Raw genomic sequence first — 13,934 nt, 5'->3', positions numbered from 1 at the left:
CGTGCGTGTGTGCTTGACAAAAGGACAAAGAGAAAAAGAGGAGTTTTTGCTGATGTGAATTTGGAATCCTGCGTGTGTGTGCATGGGAGTAAGGGCATGCATGAGTTTGTTCACGAGTGCGTAGACAAGTGTGTTGCATACTTTTTTGCTCTGCCTGCTTGCGTGCGTGTGTGTTTGAGGTGACTAACAGCCGTGGATGCAGTTGTTACACTCCACCAGTAATGATCCCCAGTGCTACTACCAGCCCTCCATAACTCTCATCAATTAACATCCTCTGCAGAGTTCCACATGGGGGAGAAAGAACGCCGCTTCTCTTTCATGCTACATTTACCCTAACAATCATTTATTTCCAAAATTCAAGAGATTAGTCAGGGGATATTTACAGGCCCTGGTTCTCACTGCATACAGACAGAAAAAAACTTTTACTTCACCACAGCTACACTGTTCTGTAGTGGTGGTTTGTGCATTCAGTATACAGTGTAGGACTTCTGACTAAAATCTCTCAAAGTATAGCAATGCCTAAGAGAGAACTCATGGCACACCCCTAGACACAAATTACTTTTCATAAATGTATTAGATTTTTTTTGGACAAATTGAATAGTGTCCCAGGAATTCCAGAAAGAGGAACAAATATTGCCAGAAAGTTCCACATGGCCTATGCAAGTTCAGATTGTTCAACTTTGTAGACTGTAGCTCAAGTTACCGTGCTTGTGTCACCATAGATTACATAGAGTCCTCTGCTTTTGGCTGTGCCTCCGTTGGTGTGGCTACGACTATTCCCTGCTTCCTGGAAGATGGCCAGACTGGGCAAACAACCGGCAAATTTCAGCCGTCAGTGAAACTTCCGAGAGCAATAGTGCTACCTGAAAGGTACATGGTATCATTTGAAGACGAAAATGTCAAATACGATTGCTCTACCGTGTGTGTGTTTGTGCACTTGTGTGTGTGTCTGTCCGTGTGTGTTTATGTTTGTGTGTATGTTTCATTGGACTATAAAAAAAGCTCAAGTCTCACATCCTGTAATTACACTGTGAAAGTAGCCACAAGGTTTGACAAGGCATTCAGCATTGTGTGCTGCTGCAAACACTCCTGATTAGACAGCACACTTGCTACGTCGCCAAACGCAACTGCCACTGACTAGCTACCTCCGGACATTTTTCAGACGAACAAGCACAAAAGAGAAATCAACTGATGTGGAAAAAGGTATTGGCAAAGTGCTTATATAATATATAATATATATATATATTTTTTTTTTACAATTATTACATGCTGGATAGCACACCCTCTCACTTCTCTGTGGCTTGTGTCGTATGAAATTCCTGGCCAACAGAAGCTGGTCATCAGACATGGGGCTTTGTACTGAATGGGGGAGAAAGAGACAGCCTTTTGTGCGATCCTTATCTCCATTTGTGGTGTTTTCAACACTGGTTCTCCTTCCATTTGACATTCAAAACATCAGTGTTACACAATGAGAGCCACAAACTGTGTAACTCTAGATTGCTCACTTTCATTGCAAAGCCTGGCATCTGTATCTCGTATGGAGGTTTTTATTCAGTCCATCTCCGTGGCACACACACACTCACACACACACACACACACACACGCACACACACACACATAGACAGACAGATAGATAGACACATTGTCTGGTTGGAGTTTTTCCTTATCATTGTGTTTACTCGTGAATACAAATGTAGACCCTTATTTTGTGTGAAAAATTAGGAAAAGGTAAAGAAATGCATCAATGAAAACTTGCATACAGAACATGTTGAGTTTAAAAGGAACACACTGCTAATTGATACAAAGCCAACCTCCGACCAGCGCAAGCTTGTACCTTATGTTACGGGTTTGCCAAAGACAAAAGGGGTCAGAAAGTGTCGCAGGGGGATGCTTTCGCTCATTAGTGAAAATATAGCGGTGTGATGGTAATATCACTCCCCCTTGGGGCCCTTCACAAGATCCTTTTTTCTCAAGTCTTTCCAGGTCTAGTCACACTGGAGATGTTAAGCCAGCATGACAAATAATGTAAAAAAAACAGACGACAGGCGAATATTCAGGGCACACAGTGAGCAAGCAAGGGGGAGAATGCACATGCAGACTGCCCCTTTAAATGATTCGCTGTGTCTATTTGGCCGAAGTCTAACTGGGAGGATATTTATTGTTTTTGCAAAGTCCTGGTGGGTTTCTGTGGCCCCAAACCCTGGCCTGTATGACCACTCGCAGAGCAGGAACCTCATTAAAAGGTAGTTTAATTCGTACTTGTATGATTTGGTTTCAACCCACAAAATTACAGCTGGATTTTGAAAGAAAAAGTGTTTGTAGCGGATGGAATAATTAGAGTCCTGCCGCATGGGTCTCTCGTGAGCCGGGCTCCATGCTCCAAAACAGACTGGTTCTTTGTGTGGGTGGGTGTGAATGAGTGTGTTTATTGTGCTCGCAAGGTTACTCTATCTCTGCACTTAGGCACATGTGCGGCCTATCATTGGCGCGGTATTAAACCCCATCATTCAGCTGGAGGGACAGTACAGGGGATGGACTTCGCTTTGAAGACACAAAGGGTCAGACAAAAGAAGCATTTTGCTTTTATTGTTCGTTGCGCAGTAGAGAGCTGTGGAAAGTCAAATGAACGCCACACAGACAGACACACCCAGACTGGTTATTTCGGCTGTGGTTTCTTTTTGTCTTTGATGTAGAGCTTATATGAGCGGGCTTGAATAGTTTAGTTCTTTGTTTCCAGCTAGATTCAAGAAATGGAAGTACATTTTTAATTTGTTCTGGTGCACAACAAAAAGAATGAGGAAAAATACGTACGATATGTGTGACTTGTAATAGAGTTTGTTCATTTGCAGCCTGAAGTCTGCAGTAATTATCCCATTTACCCCCCCCCCCCCCCTCCCCGTGCTTCATTCCAACATCTCTGCATCTCTCCAGTCTGTCCTCTCTCTGGGGGGGCGGGTTGTGAGGAGTGATTGGCAGCTAATGAGGTGGGTTGGGCTCGGGTCAAGCGTGCCGCTGGTATTTGTTGGGACGGCAACAGCCACCTCCTGCACACCCCCCCAACCAACCCCCCTTCCCCACAGTTGCCCGAAAACCCGCCACCCAACCCCCCTTGCCCCTGCGGCCCCCTTCCCCGATTGTTTCAAGATGAGTTTGATTTGCTTGTCCCTTTCCTGAGCGCCAACACAAGCCAGACTTCCTTTCTTCTACTAGCGGGGGAATGAATGGAAATGATCTGCACCGGAGAACATAAACAAACGTTTTTTTTTTTCTTGTCTCAGCGCTGTTCAGACACATGGACACGCATATACACACACACACACATGCTTCATCTCGCGTTTTTTCCCGCCCAGTGTGACGGCTGTTTTCCTCCTCTGGCAGCCTGATCTGCACAACCTGAAATCCCTCTTAACCTACGGAATAGTCTCACAGAGCCAGAAACATAACTCGCTCCAAAACTGTTCCTTGTCCCTGAAATGCCCCTAAAATAAAATGATAACATTGAAAAAATGTCCTGCTGAAGGATTTAGTAGGTCACATTATTTAAGCTTTAAGTGTTTTATCTGTTTTATTAGACATGTGAATTCATGTTTGGTGTTTTAAGGATTAGATGGTGTGCAGGGGTTTGGAAATAAGGTCTGTAAATTTGAAATACTCGTTTGAGATATTTCTATGTCTTTGCCAACTTTCACTCAAGCCTCAGTTTAAAAACAAAACATTTTCAGCATTTCTGCTTTATTGAAAAATAGTGACAGTATTTAGAGGGACATGATATGTATGGAAGAGAAAATGCAGTGGGCATGCAGGAATATGTCCAGGCCAGAATCTAACCCAGGCCCCTGCAGTAAGGCCATAGCCTATAAGGTACTGGCTCTTACCCGGTGAGCCCATTCCACTGTACACGCCTTTGTAATATAGCTTTCTCAGAGATTCTCCAAAAGCATTAGGGGTGATTAAGAATGAATTGCCAGGATCTTTTAGTTCTCTAAATAATATTCCATCCCCTTGATTAGATTTTCAAGGGTGAGAAATGAGAAGATAAATACATATAGTTGGATATACTAAATTATATAAGTGTCTTTTTTCCCCTTAATGCTTTGATTAAGCTGTTGCATTTTTTATGGGCCTGTTCTTAAAAAAATTATCTAGTAATATCATACAGCGTTTAAGAATATTATCTTTTCTCTATGCCTCTGCTGATTATTGGGGCTTCTATGGTGCTCTAGGTGGCAGTGTTTTCCTTCCAGCCGCTGGATTTATAAGAGGTGTATTAAAGAATCATTTAAATGATGTATGGGATCTGCCAGTCCCCATCCACATCCATGCAAAACTGAGTTATGTGACTCCTTCTATTTTTTTCAAACATGACTATTTCATGGAATAAGTATCAAATTAGGAATGTACAGGACGGGAATGTGGGCCAGTTGAAAAGGCACTCCAGCAGTTAGTCATTTATCATCAGAGTGGGATGGCAGTTGTGTGTGTGTGTGTCTGTCAATGTGTGTGCTGTATGTATGTGTGATTGACTAGGTATCTGTAGTGTGTGTATGTGTGTTCAAAAACAACTCAAAGCATTCAACTGTCTAACCGGCCAGTCTGCCCACCAGCTAAGGGCAGGTGACTTCTCCAAGTGTTGGTCTGGTAACTCCCAGGACCTTTAGCGCAGCTCAACAACTCGGATAGAGTTTCTCTGTCGGAATGAGCCTCTACAAACTTGACAAAAGAACAAAACAGTGATTGATAAGATGTCGAAACCCAAACTGGACTTGAACAGGGCGACCAGCTGGATCAACGCTCTCTCTCTCTCTCTCTCTCTCTCTCTCTCTCTCTCTCTCTCTCTCTCTCTCTCTCTCTCTCTCTCTCTCTCTCTCTCGCTCTCTCTCTCGCTCTCTCTCTCTCGCTCTCTCTCTCTCTCTCTCTCTCTCTCTCTCTCTCTCTCTCTCTCTCTCTCTCTCAGAGCTTTTGTGTAGCAACAACAGTCCAGTCTGACAGTGCTTGAACAATGTGGGTACCCCTGAGTGTTTGAGATTAGTCTTACAGATTATATTTATCGTAACCAATGTTTTTGTCTGTAAAGTGTCAAACATGAAATCTTTGATTCAGACTTACGGCTATATTGTACTTCTTCACAACAACGTGGTCATTAATAAACTGAATTTTCTGTATTCAATGACGCACAACAGGGGGTATAATCAAGCGGTGATTCAAATGCTCTTTGTGGGAATGCATGCTTTTTTCTTGGTATTTCTTTGAATGCGTACGTTCCATCAATCATATCAAATCATCAGTTCCTTCGTCCATTCTGTTTATTTCTTTAAGGGCAATAATCAAGATCATTATAGCACCAGAACTTCAAAGTCAAATCAAGCCAAACGAACAATTCACATGAGGCTAATCGTACGCAGAAAACATCTCCACAACCCTGCATTGCTTCATTTTGAAGGTGCCCATAGAAATATGGACCGGTTATTTCTGCATCAAAGACTGAGATATTGAGGTAATAAATAAAATAATTGTATAGTCCTACGGTATGATATTTTGATTTTACTACATGTAGCTTCAAATGTTTCTCTGATCCTTATTTTAATTAGCGAAGGAGGACATGGACAATGTGTTTGATTTGTTGTTTGTTGTTTATTTTTTTTCTAGTGTTTTTCGCGCATGTTGATTCATATATTACTGAGACGTGTACGTTGGCCTCAGTGAAAGTGACAAATCGGGAATAATTTAATCTGCGTTTTTTTATTGGATACCTCTCAAAGCAGGACCTTTTTAAGGCCCTGCCAGAGAAAGTTAGGTAAATCAGTGTGGGTTTAGAGACGGATCGTTATGCCTAGACTGGCCTAACTTCCTCAAACAGGGAGAGGGAGGGAGGGAATGGCAAGAGCGAAGGGGGTAGGGTGATGGTTAGGAGTATGATAAAGTGAGAGTGAAAAACTCTTGAAAGAGAAAAGTGAAAGTGAAAGAGTCAAAGAAAGGGAGAGAAAGAGATAGCCCCGTTATGCTGTCAGTCAGTGACAGATGGGCAAAAAAATAAAAATTCACACCGGGAAATGAGACATGCGGGCAGGATTACCAACAGCCCGGTATTACCCGCGTACAGTAAGAGTGCCCATACTCTTAATGAAATGAAATAAATGAAAACAGTACTTTTCTTCCCTCCTCTTTTGAAATCAATCTTCCTATTACGGTGGGGAGAAGTGGAGTTTCAATCCACACACACACACAAGTGGAGGGTTATATTTTTTGCTCCTACACCTAGAAATGGCTGACACACTGGAACCACGGGACTTTTGAACAGTTAGGCTTGATGAGCTTCTCTTTGTGTATTTCGAGCTTGACCATCTGCAAAACCAACTCCTGGCGTGGGCACTGTTGCCAAACGCCTTAGAGTTTCCCCAGGGGGTAAGGTGGGCACTGCCAGGGTCGCTAGAGCTACAATTAAATCATTGATTTAGTGGCTTTCGTGGCTAGCCAGCCTTAGTTGCCTAGCCTGAATGATTAGTGGGGCTGGGTTGTGATGTAAATATTACCTTACACTAGAACCGCTAAGCCCCGCTACACATCAGTAAACACCTTTTGTGTTGAGGATTAGTGACGGCTCGACCATTCGTGATTATTTATTTTTTTGAAGAGTGGAGAGAGTGAGTCCCGTGTCCCCCCACCCCAGAGCCCTTGAAGAGGATTTATCCCCTCTCTCTTTTCTTTCACTATCGCTTCAGTGAGGATCAGGAGCCACGTTGCTCATTTTCCAACTGCTGGGCACTTTGCTAGCTTTAATGACATGGCGTCATACACTAAGCTGCTCCCTCATAGGCTCTTGGCTGTTAGGTGGCCTGTTATCAGGCCTCTGATTGGACTTCTTGCTGTTTCATGACCTATAACGAGTCCCTTGGTAGGCTCTGTGTTGGTCTGCGACTTGCTAAAAGCCCTCTGATTGGTTGGTGTGTCGCTTTTAAGTTACAGCTTGTATCCAGCAGCTGTCAACGGCGCAGGATAGGGTGAAAAAGTAGAGTCTTCCTGACATAGATAGAGCCAACAGATTAAGGTTTCCACAGGAAAAAAGATTTGAACTTACTGATCCAGTGTGCACCTTATAGCTTGATATCTTATTCTGTGAGGGTAAAAGGACCGATTTAGTGTAACAAAATAAAATGTGTGTGTTTGCAGACCCCCCCCCCCCCCACACACACACACACACACACATACATACATACACACACACCATGTCTTTCTATCTTAATTCTAACTCAATTACACAACACAGACTTCTGTCTGCACCGGTGTCTACCTGAAAAGAAAGCTAGAGTTTGTGTGTGCGTGTGTGTGACACCGGGCGGGGAGTGTTGTGTTTCCAGGTCTGCAATCCGATCTATTCGACAGCGGCGGCTGTGTCGTCGTAATTTGAACCACCCCCCCCCCCTTTTGTGGGGGGGGGGGCACAAAAAGCAATTCTATCACGGGTTCCTTGATACGCTGACCCTTTTGTTACCTCACGCAATCCCACCCCCACCTGGAAAGAGAAAGCGAGGGCAAAGAAAAGAGAGACAAGTAATTTTGTCATGTCAGCTGTATCACTGAAAAGCACTGGGGGAATTTTTTTTATAGAGAAGCGGTCACACTTATACGTTGACAAGGATGACAGGGCTTTTTAAAAGTTATCAATTCACAAAGTAGGTGCTGTTGGTGTTCCACAGTATCTAGTCCTTTACTGAAAGCATGCAGCCCTTGCCAGAACACTGTCAATCACACAGAGTTCGGCTAGGTGCTTGCCCTGCTGGCATAGGTTGGCATTGTCAATACAGGACAGAGGGGGCAGTAGCATGCCAGACATGAGCCTGCAAATCTCCTAGTCTCCCCACTCCCCTTTACCACCCAACCCACCCACCCACACCCGAAGGTGATGCAATGCCTAACCTTGATTTTCGTTGCTTGTTTGGGAAAGCCTTAAAAAGCAGGGGGTTCTGGGATCGTATGTGGTATCCATGTTGATAGGGACACGAGAGACAGACATGTCCTTCCATCATCAACCTGTAGCCAGTGTGGGAGGGTCCTCGTTTTTGATGGATCCAAATCCTCCTTTCATCATCCCCCATGTTCTACTGAGGTACCGGATCACGCAGGCAGCGTTGGGAAGTGCATGTTAGAACACCCAACACACAAACCATTGGGTATTATGAAATGAAACTGTTAAGTAATGAAAGTCCATGGTAGGCGTTGCATTGCCGGTAAAAAAAAAAAAAATGCTAAAGAATGGAGTACAACAGAGAAATATGTTTTTCAAGTCAGCAACAGTGAGAAATATTCTCGGTGATAGCGTTTAAATAATAAAATGATCACTCAAAGAATAAGCTCGTGAATACCAACTTAACTTTTTAATGTTTTCAGTAGACTCGTATTTGAGTGTAGGCAGAGAATTTTCATGATGTCAGGCTGACTCTTATGCAGCTTCCCCCAGCCTTTATAACCTTTTGCCAAACAGGATGAGAAGGCTGGAGGCAAGAGGACAAGACTCTAATATGATCACTCCATGCATAACATGCACCCCCCCCCCCCCCCCCCCTTAATCCTCAGGTGTGAAAATAGCACCTTTTTTTTGCCTCGTCCATCCAGAAATGGTATGTCTCGCTGTAAAAAAAAAAAAAAAACGCAGACAGAATAAATCTTTGACTCAACTGTGTTTCTTTTCTTCTGGCAGATCAATCGAGCTCCGAGTTTTGGGACTGATCAGAAGATTGATTACGATGTGAAGAAAGGAGTTCTGCTCAATGCTTTGAAACTGCTTAATATCAGGTAAGGGTTTGGTACGGTCTATGCTCTAGACAGCACTTCTCTGGTATTATCCCGCACCGCTCCTCAAGAAACTCATTAGAGTTTACGCAAAAGGAATCGGACAAAAAGCACACAATGAACTTTCTTAGACTGATTTGCGATTTTATTGATCAGCTTTTGTTCCCCCCCCCCCCCCCCCACACACACACACACACACACACACTTAACAGAAAGTTTGAATCATTTTATGTCTATAGTATGTTGGCCACTTGTTATCATTTCAGAATGATGTGTCACATCAATATGACATGATGTGTCACATGATAATGAATTTGTTTACCAGATGGGGTTTATGAACAATAGAAAACTTGCCTGCCCTTGTTAATGTTGGTCTATGCACTGCTGGGTTGCAGTTAGGAGAGAAGTCAGTTAGTTGCAAAGTTAGTTGTTTTTTTTCTTTTGTGTTTACGTGTGACCCTTTATGTGGTACAGCTTCTGTGTGCTGTTCGTGGCCGTTTGTTTGTGTATACAGTGTGCATTCATGTTTGCTTGAGTGTATGTGCGTGTGTGCATGTCTGTGTGTGTTCAATCTGGCTGCGAACACACTCTCCCCAGACTACCGCAGTAAGTCTTCACTGACTGATCATCTTAAACCTAACCTCTGTCTGCTCTATCTGCTCTCTGTTTGCATGTCCTTTCACTACAGCTAAATAGTCTACACACACTGCATTACATTTGAACTACAAACAAACACACACGTTCACTCACACACATATATATATACATACACACATTATTTACACACGCACACAGTGTACACATACTTCTGTAGATCTGTTTGGAAAGCTTTGTGCGCTGTGATCCACTAAATTCGAATTGCTATTGCAGACCCGCAACACAAATCAAATCCCTTATCAGAATGATTTGTTTCATGACTAATGTTTGTTGTGTTTCCAGAGATTAAAAAGGAAGATTTGATTATTTCCTGACTAAATAAATCAGAGAAAAAATTAAATCACCAGTGAAAAACAACTGATGTTTACAGTGTTCTTGTTCCCTTATATAGCATTGCATTGGTCTTCCCTGAGGAGAAGGCTTGGTGGTGAGGTGTATTTTGCTGGGTGGGCTCTTTCTGGGAAGGTGGTTAAAACACAACCCTGTATTGCTGGGCCCAAAGGAGGGGTAGAGGAGGTCATGGAAATCCAGGACACAGAGGAACTGTGTGTGCCCAGAGCCCAGTATCAAATTTTAAGGGCCAGTGCGTTGAAATTAACAGCTCCACAAACCGTACATACCCACCTCTCTTGCAGCTCACAACCAGCTTAGCAAGAATCACCATCCATCTTGCTGTTGGAAATTTGTGATTGATGGAGGTTTTTTTTCTGAGGAGTTTTGTGACACGTTGCTGTCATCCTCCAGAGCCAGCGATAAGAAGCGTAACTTGGCCCAGCAAAAGGCAGAGGCCCAGAGACGCCTCTACGGCAAGGGCTCCATGAAGAAGCTGTCTGCCGCCTCCTCCGACTGGGAGAAACAGCGGCACACGCTGGAAAGGAGGAAAGAGGAACTGGTAGGACTAGCTTGTCAAACAAGACGACGCCCACTGCGTCCTGCTCGTGTCAGAAGTCGAAAAGTTTCTTTTTTGACAGTGTGTAATGTTTAATTGCCAGCCCTTTGAAGTAGGTGGGTCGAAAGTTGCCTGTGTGTGTGGGGGGGGGGGGGAAGTGACGGCTTTAAGTGGGTACTGTAACACCTTGATTAGTCTTTTGATCAACCTTTGTGCTAGTCAGCGCCGAGGAGAAAGTGAGGGGGCAGAGCCTGGGGGGGCGGCTTTTTAAAAAGGGCACTCAGTCAGTTCCAAGAGCCTTTCGAGGCAATGCCATGGCTACCAGGGGGTGAGCGTGTACGAACACGGGTGAGCGTTTAGCATAGATCAGTGACTGTAATTGGAGGGACCCCCTGCTGCTCTCTCAGCAAATTGACCAACTGACCTTTACACAATTATACCTTTTGATGTATAGAAAAAAGGTTGGGGGAGTGGGGGTCTATATGAATTAAGAATTGGCAGCCAATATTAACAAGCGGAGGGGAGGGACTCTTTTAGCGGTACAACGGGTTCTTTTTGTGCTTCGCTGTCCATTCCTGACTTCATGGCTCAGACCTTTCCTAACAGAAAAGTATGTCCTTTCTCTCATTGTTAGTTGGATTTGAAGGGGCTGATTAATTTCGCCTGCTTTGCATAGGGCTCTTACTTCTGTTCTGCCTCTTCCACAATCCCCCCCCCCACTAACTCTCGCTCTTTCTTTATCAGAAGGAGAGACTGTCCCAGGTCCGTAAGCAGATCTCGAGGGAGGAGCACGAGAAGCGACATCTGGGGAACTACAGGTAGCGAGGAGGGACTTAAGAAACCGGCTTCCCCACAGGCCCTGGAGACCAGCTTCGCTTACATTAACGGTCATTTGTGGAACGCTTTGCTCTCAGGAGGATAAATAACATTGGAGAGTGGGTGGGGAAAAAAAAGAATGCACATGGTTTTAAGAGAGATATTGAGAGTGGGGAAGGAGAACGGAGTTGAAAGTGATGGAAAGGGAGATAAAGAGAAATAGAAAACAGAAAAGGCGTGCTTGTGAGGGAGAGAGGCATCGTGACTCCCAGGAGTAAACACCAACTCCACCGAACAACACAAAGGGAGCCACAATCTCACCTCCTCCTCCACTCCCTCTGCCTCCAACCGCTCTTTCAACTCCCTTAGTCTCTGATCAGGGCCTGGGAAGGATGGAGGACGTCTGTTTATCATAGTGACCTGCCACTGAGAGCACCTCTTCAGTATGACTCACCCCCGTTGACATCTGTGATTCCACGCTTGTCCTTCGTTTATTGTTAATACCCTCGCTTAGTCTCTTTCTCAGATTTTCTTAGATGCAAGATATTGACCTCTCTCTTTCTGTTTCTCTCTCACTCCTCTCACTTTATATCACAGACAGACAGGCAGGGACTTAGTCAGCCAAGTCTATTAGCCTGCCGGTCTATCAGCCAGACCGTCTTTTGACCAGCGAGTCAATCAGCAGACATTGTCTGGGCAGGCTAATAAAGAACCCATGATTCAGACACCACCATCCGGATCTGATTAAGACACCATCGTTAGAAGAGTCCCTTAACGAACTTAGCCTACTATTAGATTAAATGCACTTCAGATACCCAGGCCCAGCTTCAAAAGAAGACCCCAGCCTAGCCTGTCACTCGATCTCATTTATCAAACATCTCTGAAGTCCCCACACCAATTTTAGTGGCATTGTGAAAGTTTGTATGTGTTTGTGGACGTGTATACACAAAGGCAAACTACTGAAGTAGGTCAAGTTTATATCCAATGTAATTGCGAATTCTTATTAAAAAAAGAACAAGTCAAAAATACTGGAACATGAGCAACTCCTTTGCAAAAATATGTGGGTCACGCATAGATTATCTGACCGTAAAAAGAGGCCCAAGACACGAGTGATCAAATACGCAACTAAAACGGCTGCTCTTCCTGCAGACCGGGGGCTGTAACTCACGCGTATAGCTCTTTTAGGATTGACAGCTTTATCCGCACTGATCTCAACATTTATGTTTCCTTTATCCCCTGATTACAAGGGTGAAGGGGCTGTCGCAACTCTGAAGTCCAAATGATTCGTCCATATGTGCATTAGGCGGATTCTTGCCATCAAATCAAACGGCAAATCTTTTAACACCAAGTGCGGCCCCATTTATATAAATAGAAAGGTACTGGTTGACTTTGCCTCTGTGGTTGCTGTTTATTTTGATTAATTCGCCGTCACTGTTTTTGTTCGTTGATAAGCCCAGAGTGCTGAGGTCATTTGGAGATGTATTGGAGAGATAAAGAGTGAAGGTTTATATGTTTCTTACTCCCTCAGGTCCTAAGATAAACAGTTTGGCTATTAGTTTAGTCTTGGGGTGCAGAATCATGTGGGACGTGTGAACTAGCACATTACCCAGCTTGAAATGAATGGAAGAGGATGTGTCAACAAAAGGCCTGGCATGTAAGACATGCAGGGTTCGGTACAGTGTGTGTGGAAAGACCGATTCGGGACTTCGGGCCCTAAAGGCGGATATATAAATATATATTATTTTGTCCAGGATAATCCTTTTCCCTCTTTCTTTAATGTTCCCTTCCACCATCCTTCCCTCTCCCTCCTTCTGCTCATAACCTACCTTCCCCATCTTGTCACTCTACATGCTGATCGCTCTTTCCCTCCATCTCTCTCCTTTTTTGTTTTCCTTCCCCGACTATCTCATCCTCCCTCTGGTTTCCTCTATCTTTCTATCTCTCTTACCATCCCTCTCTCTACTTCTCTCTCTCACCATCTCTCTGTCTCTCCACAGACGTATTTACCCCCCAGATGACAAGCTGCTGTTGGAGAAGTATGAAAGCCTGCTCTCAGCTGCTTTTCAGACCTTCCTTGCTGGCCGAGCAGCCTCACTTCAAAAGGAAATGAATAATCCTCTGAAACGAATGAAGGCATGTACCTGAGACTCGGTGTTCAGCTGCACACACACGCACACACACACACACTCCCTCTCTCCATCTCCTATTTAGATTGTCTCCTCAACCGGAGAGAGCAAGTGTTGCAGTGGTCTTGTCCCCTTTGTCACCATGTCCTTGCATCCACAAGCCTCTCGGAAAGCATTCATCGGGCCGTTGAAACGTGCTAAAAGCAGATTGAAGCTGTACGACCTCTTTTTGTATCCCATTTGTTTGCCCGCTTAGGCCTCACCTTGTAGCCTTGTTTCTACTCTCACAGTTAGTTGTTCTTTGAATTTATTCCCAGTGTTGATTTGAAGAGGCTCCTTCAAGGATGATGGTTGAAGTGAGCCCTGCATTTGAATGTGTCCGCAGACCGCAGATACATTTTTCATGGCGCACATAGAGTGGTTTTGAAGGTGCGAAGCGTTTGTTTGGATGGAGAAGGCCATTGTTTGGCCGCAAATCGGTGGGGCTATTTCGGTGCCGGGGGGGAAACCTCGGAATCGTGAAGTTTCATTCCGCAGTAGTTTCAGATGAAGCACTCGCCAGGCTTCCTTTTTCTTCTTTGTTTTTTTAGTGTGCCTTGCTATACATCGCTGCAGGAGAGAGAGAGCTAAGGCTGGATATGAGTGAGGCAGGAAGGGAG

The 13,934-nt window shown here is 44.3% G+C and overlaps 1 protein-coding gene across 6 annotated transcripts in view; it reads left to right on the top strand.

Annotated features, from left to right (window-relative positions):
- ttll7 (tubulin tyrosine ligase-like family, member 7) overlaps positions 1–13,934 on the top strand; it is a 55,997-nt gene that overhangs the window by 23,217 nt on the left and 18,846 nt on the right. For all 6 annotated transcript variants that reach the window (XM_047036809.1, XM_047036807.1, XM_047036806.1 and 3 more), the window contains 4 exons: positions 8,696–8,790; positions 10,189–10,336; positions 11,078–11,151; positions 13,147–13,282. In XM_047036809.1, coding sequence (XP_046892765.1) covers positions 8,696–8,790; positions 10,189–10,336; positions 11,078–11,151; positions 13,147–13,282 — 453 coding nt within the window. The remainder of the gene's footprint in view (positions 1–8,695; positions 8,791–10,188; positions 10,337–11,077; positions 11,152–13,146; positions 13,283–13,934) is intronic.

This window comes from Hypomesus transpacificus, chromosome 16 (assembly GCF_021917145.1).
Source record: "Hypomesus transpacificus isolate Combined female chromosome 16, fHypTra1, whole genome shotgun sequence".
Classification (NCBI taxonomy): Eukaryota; Metazoa; Chordata; class Actinopteri; order Osmeriformes; family Osmeridae; genus Hypomesus; species Hypomesus transpacificus.
The sequence above is the reverse complement of the archived record's forward strand: the minus strand, read 5'-3'. Positions and strand labels throughout refer to the sequence as shown.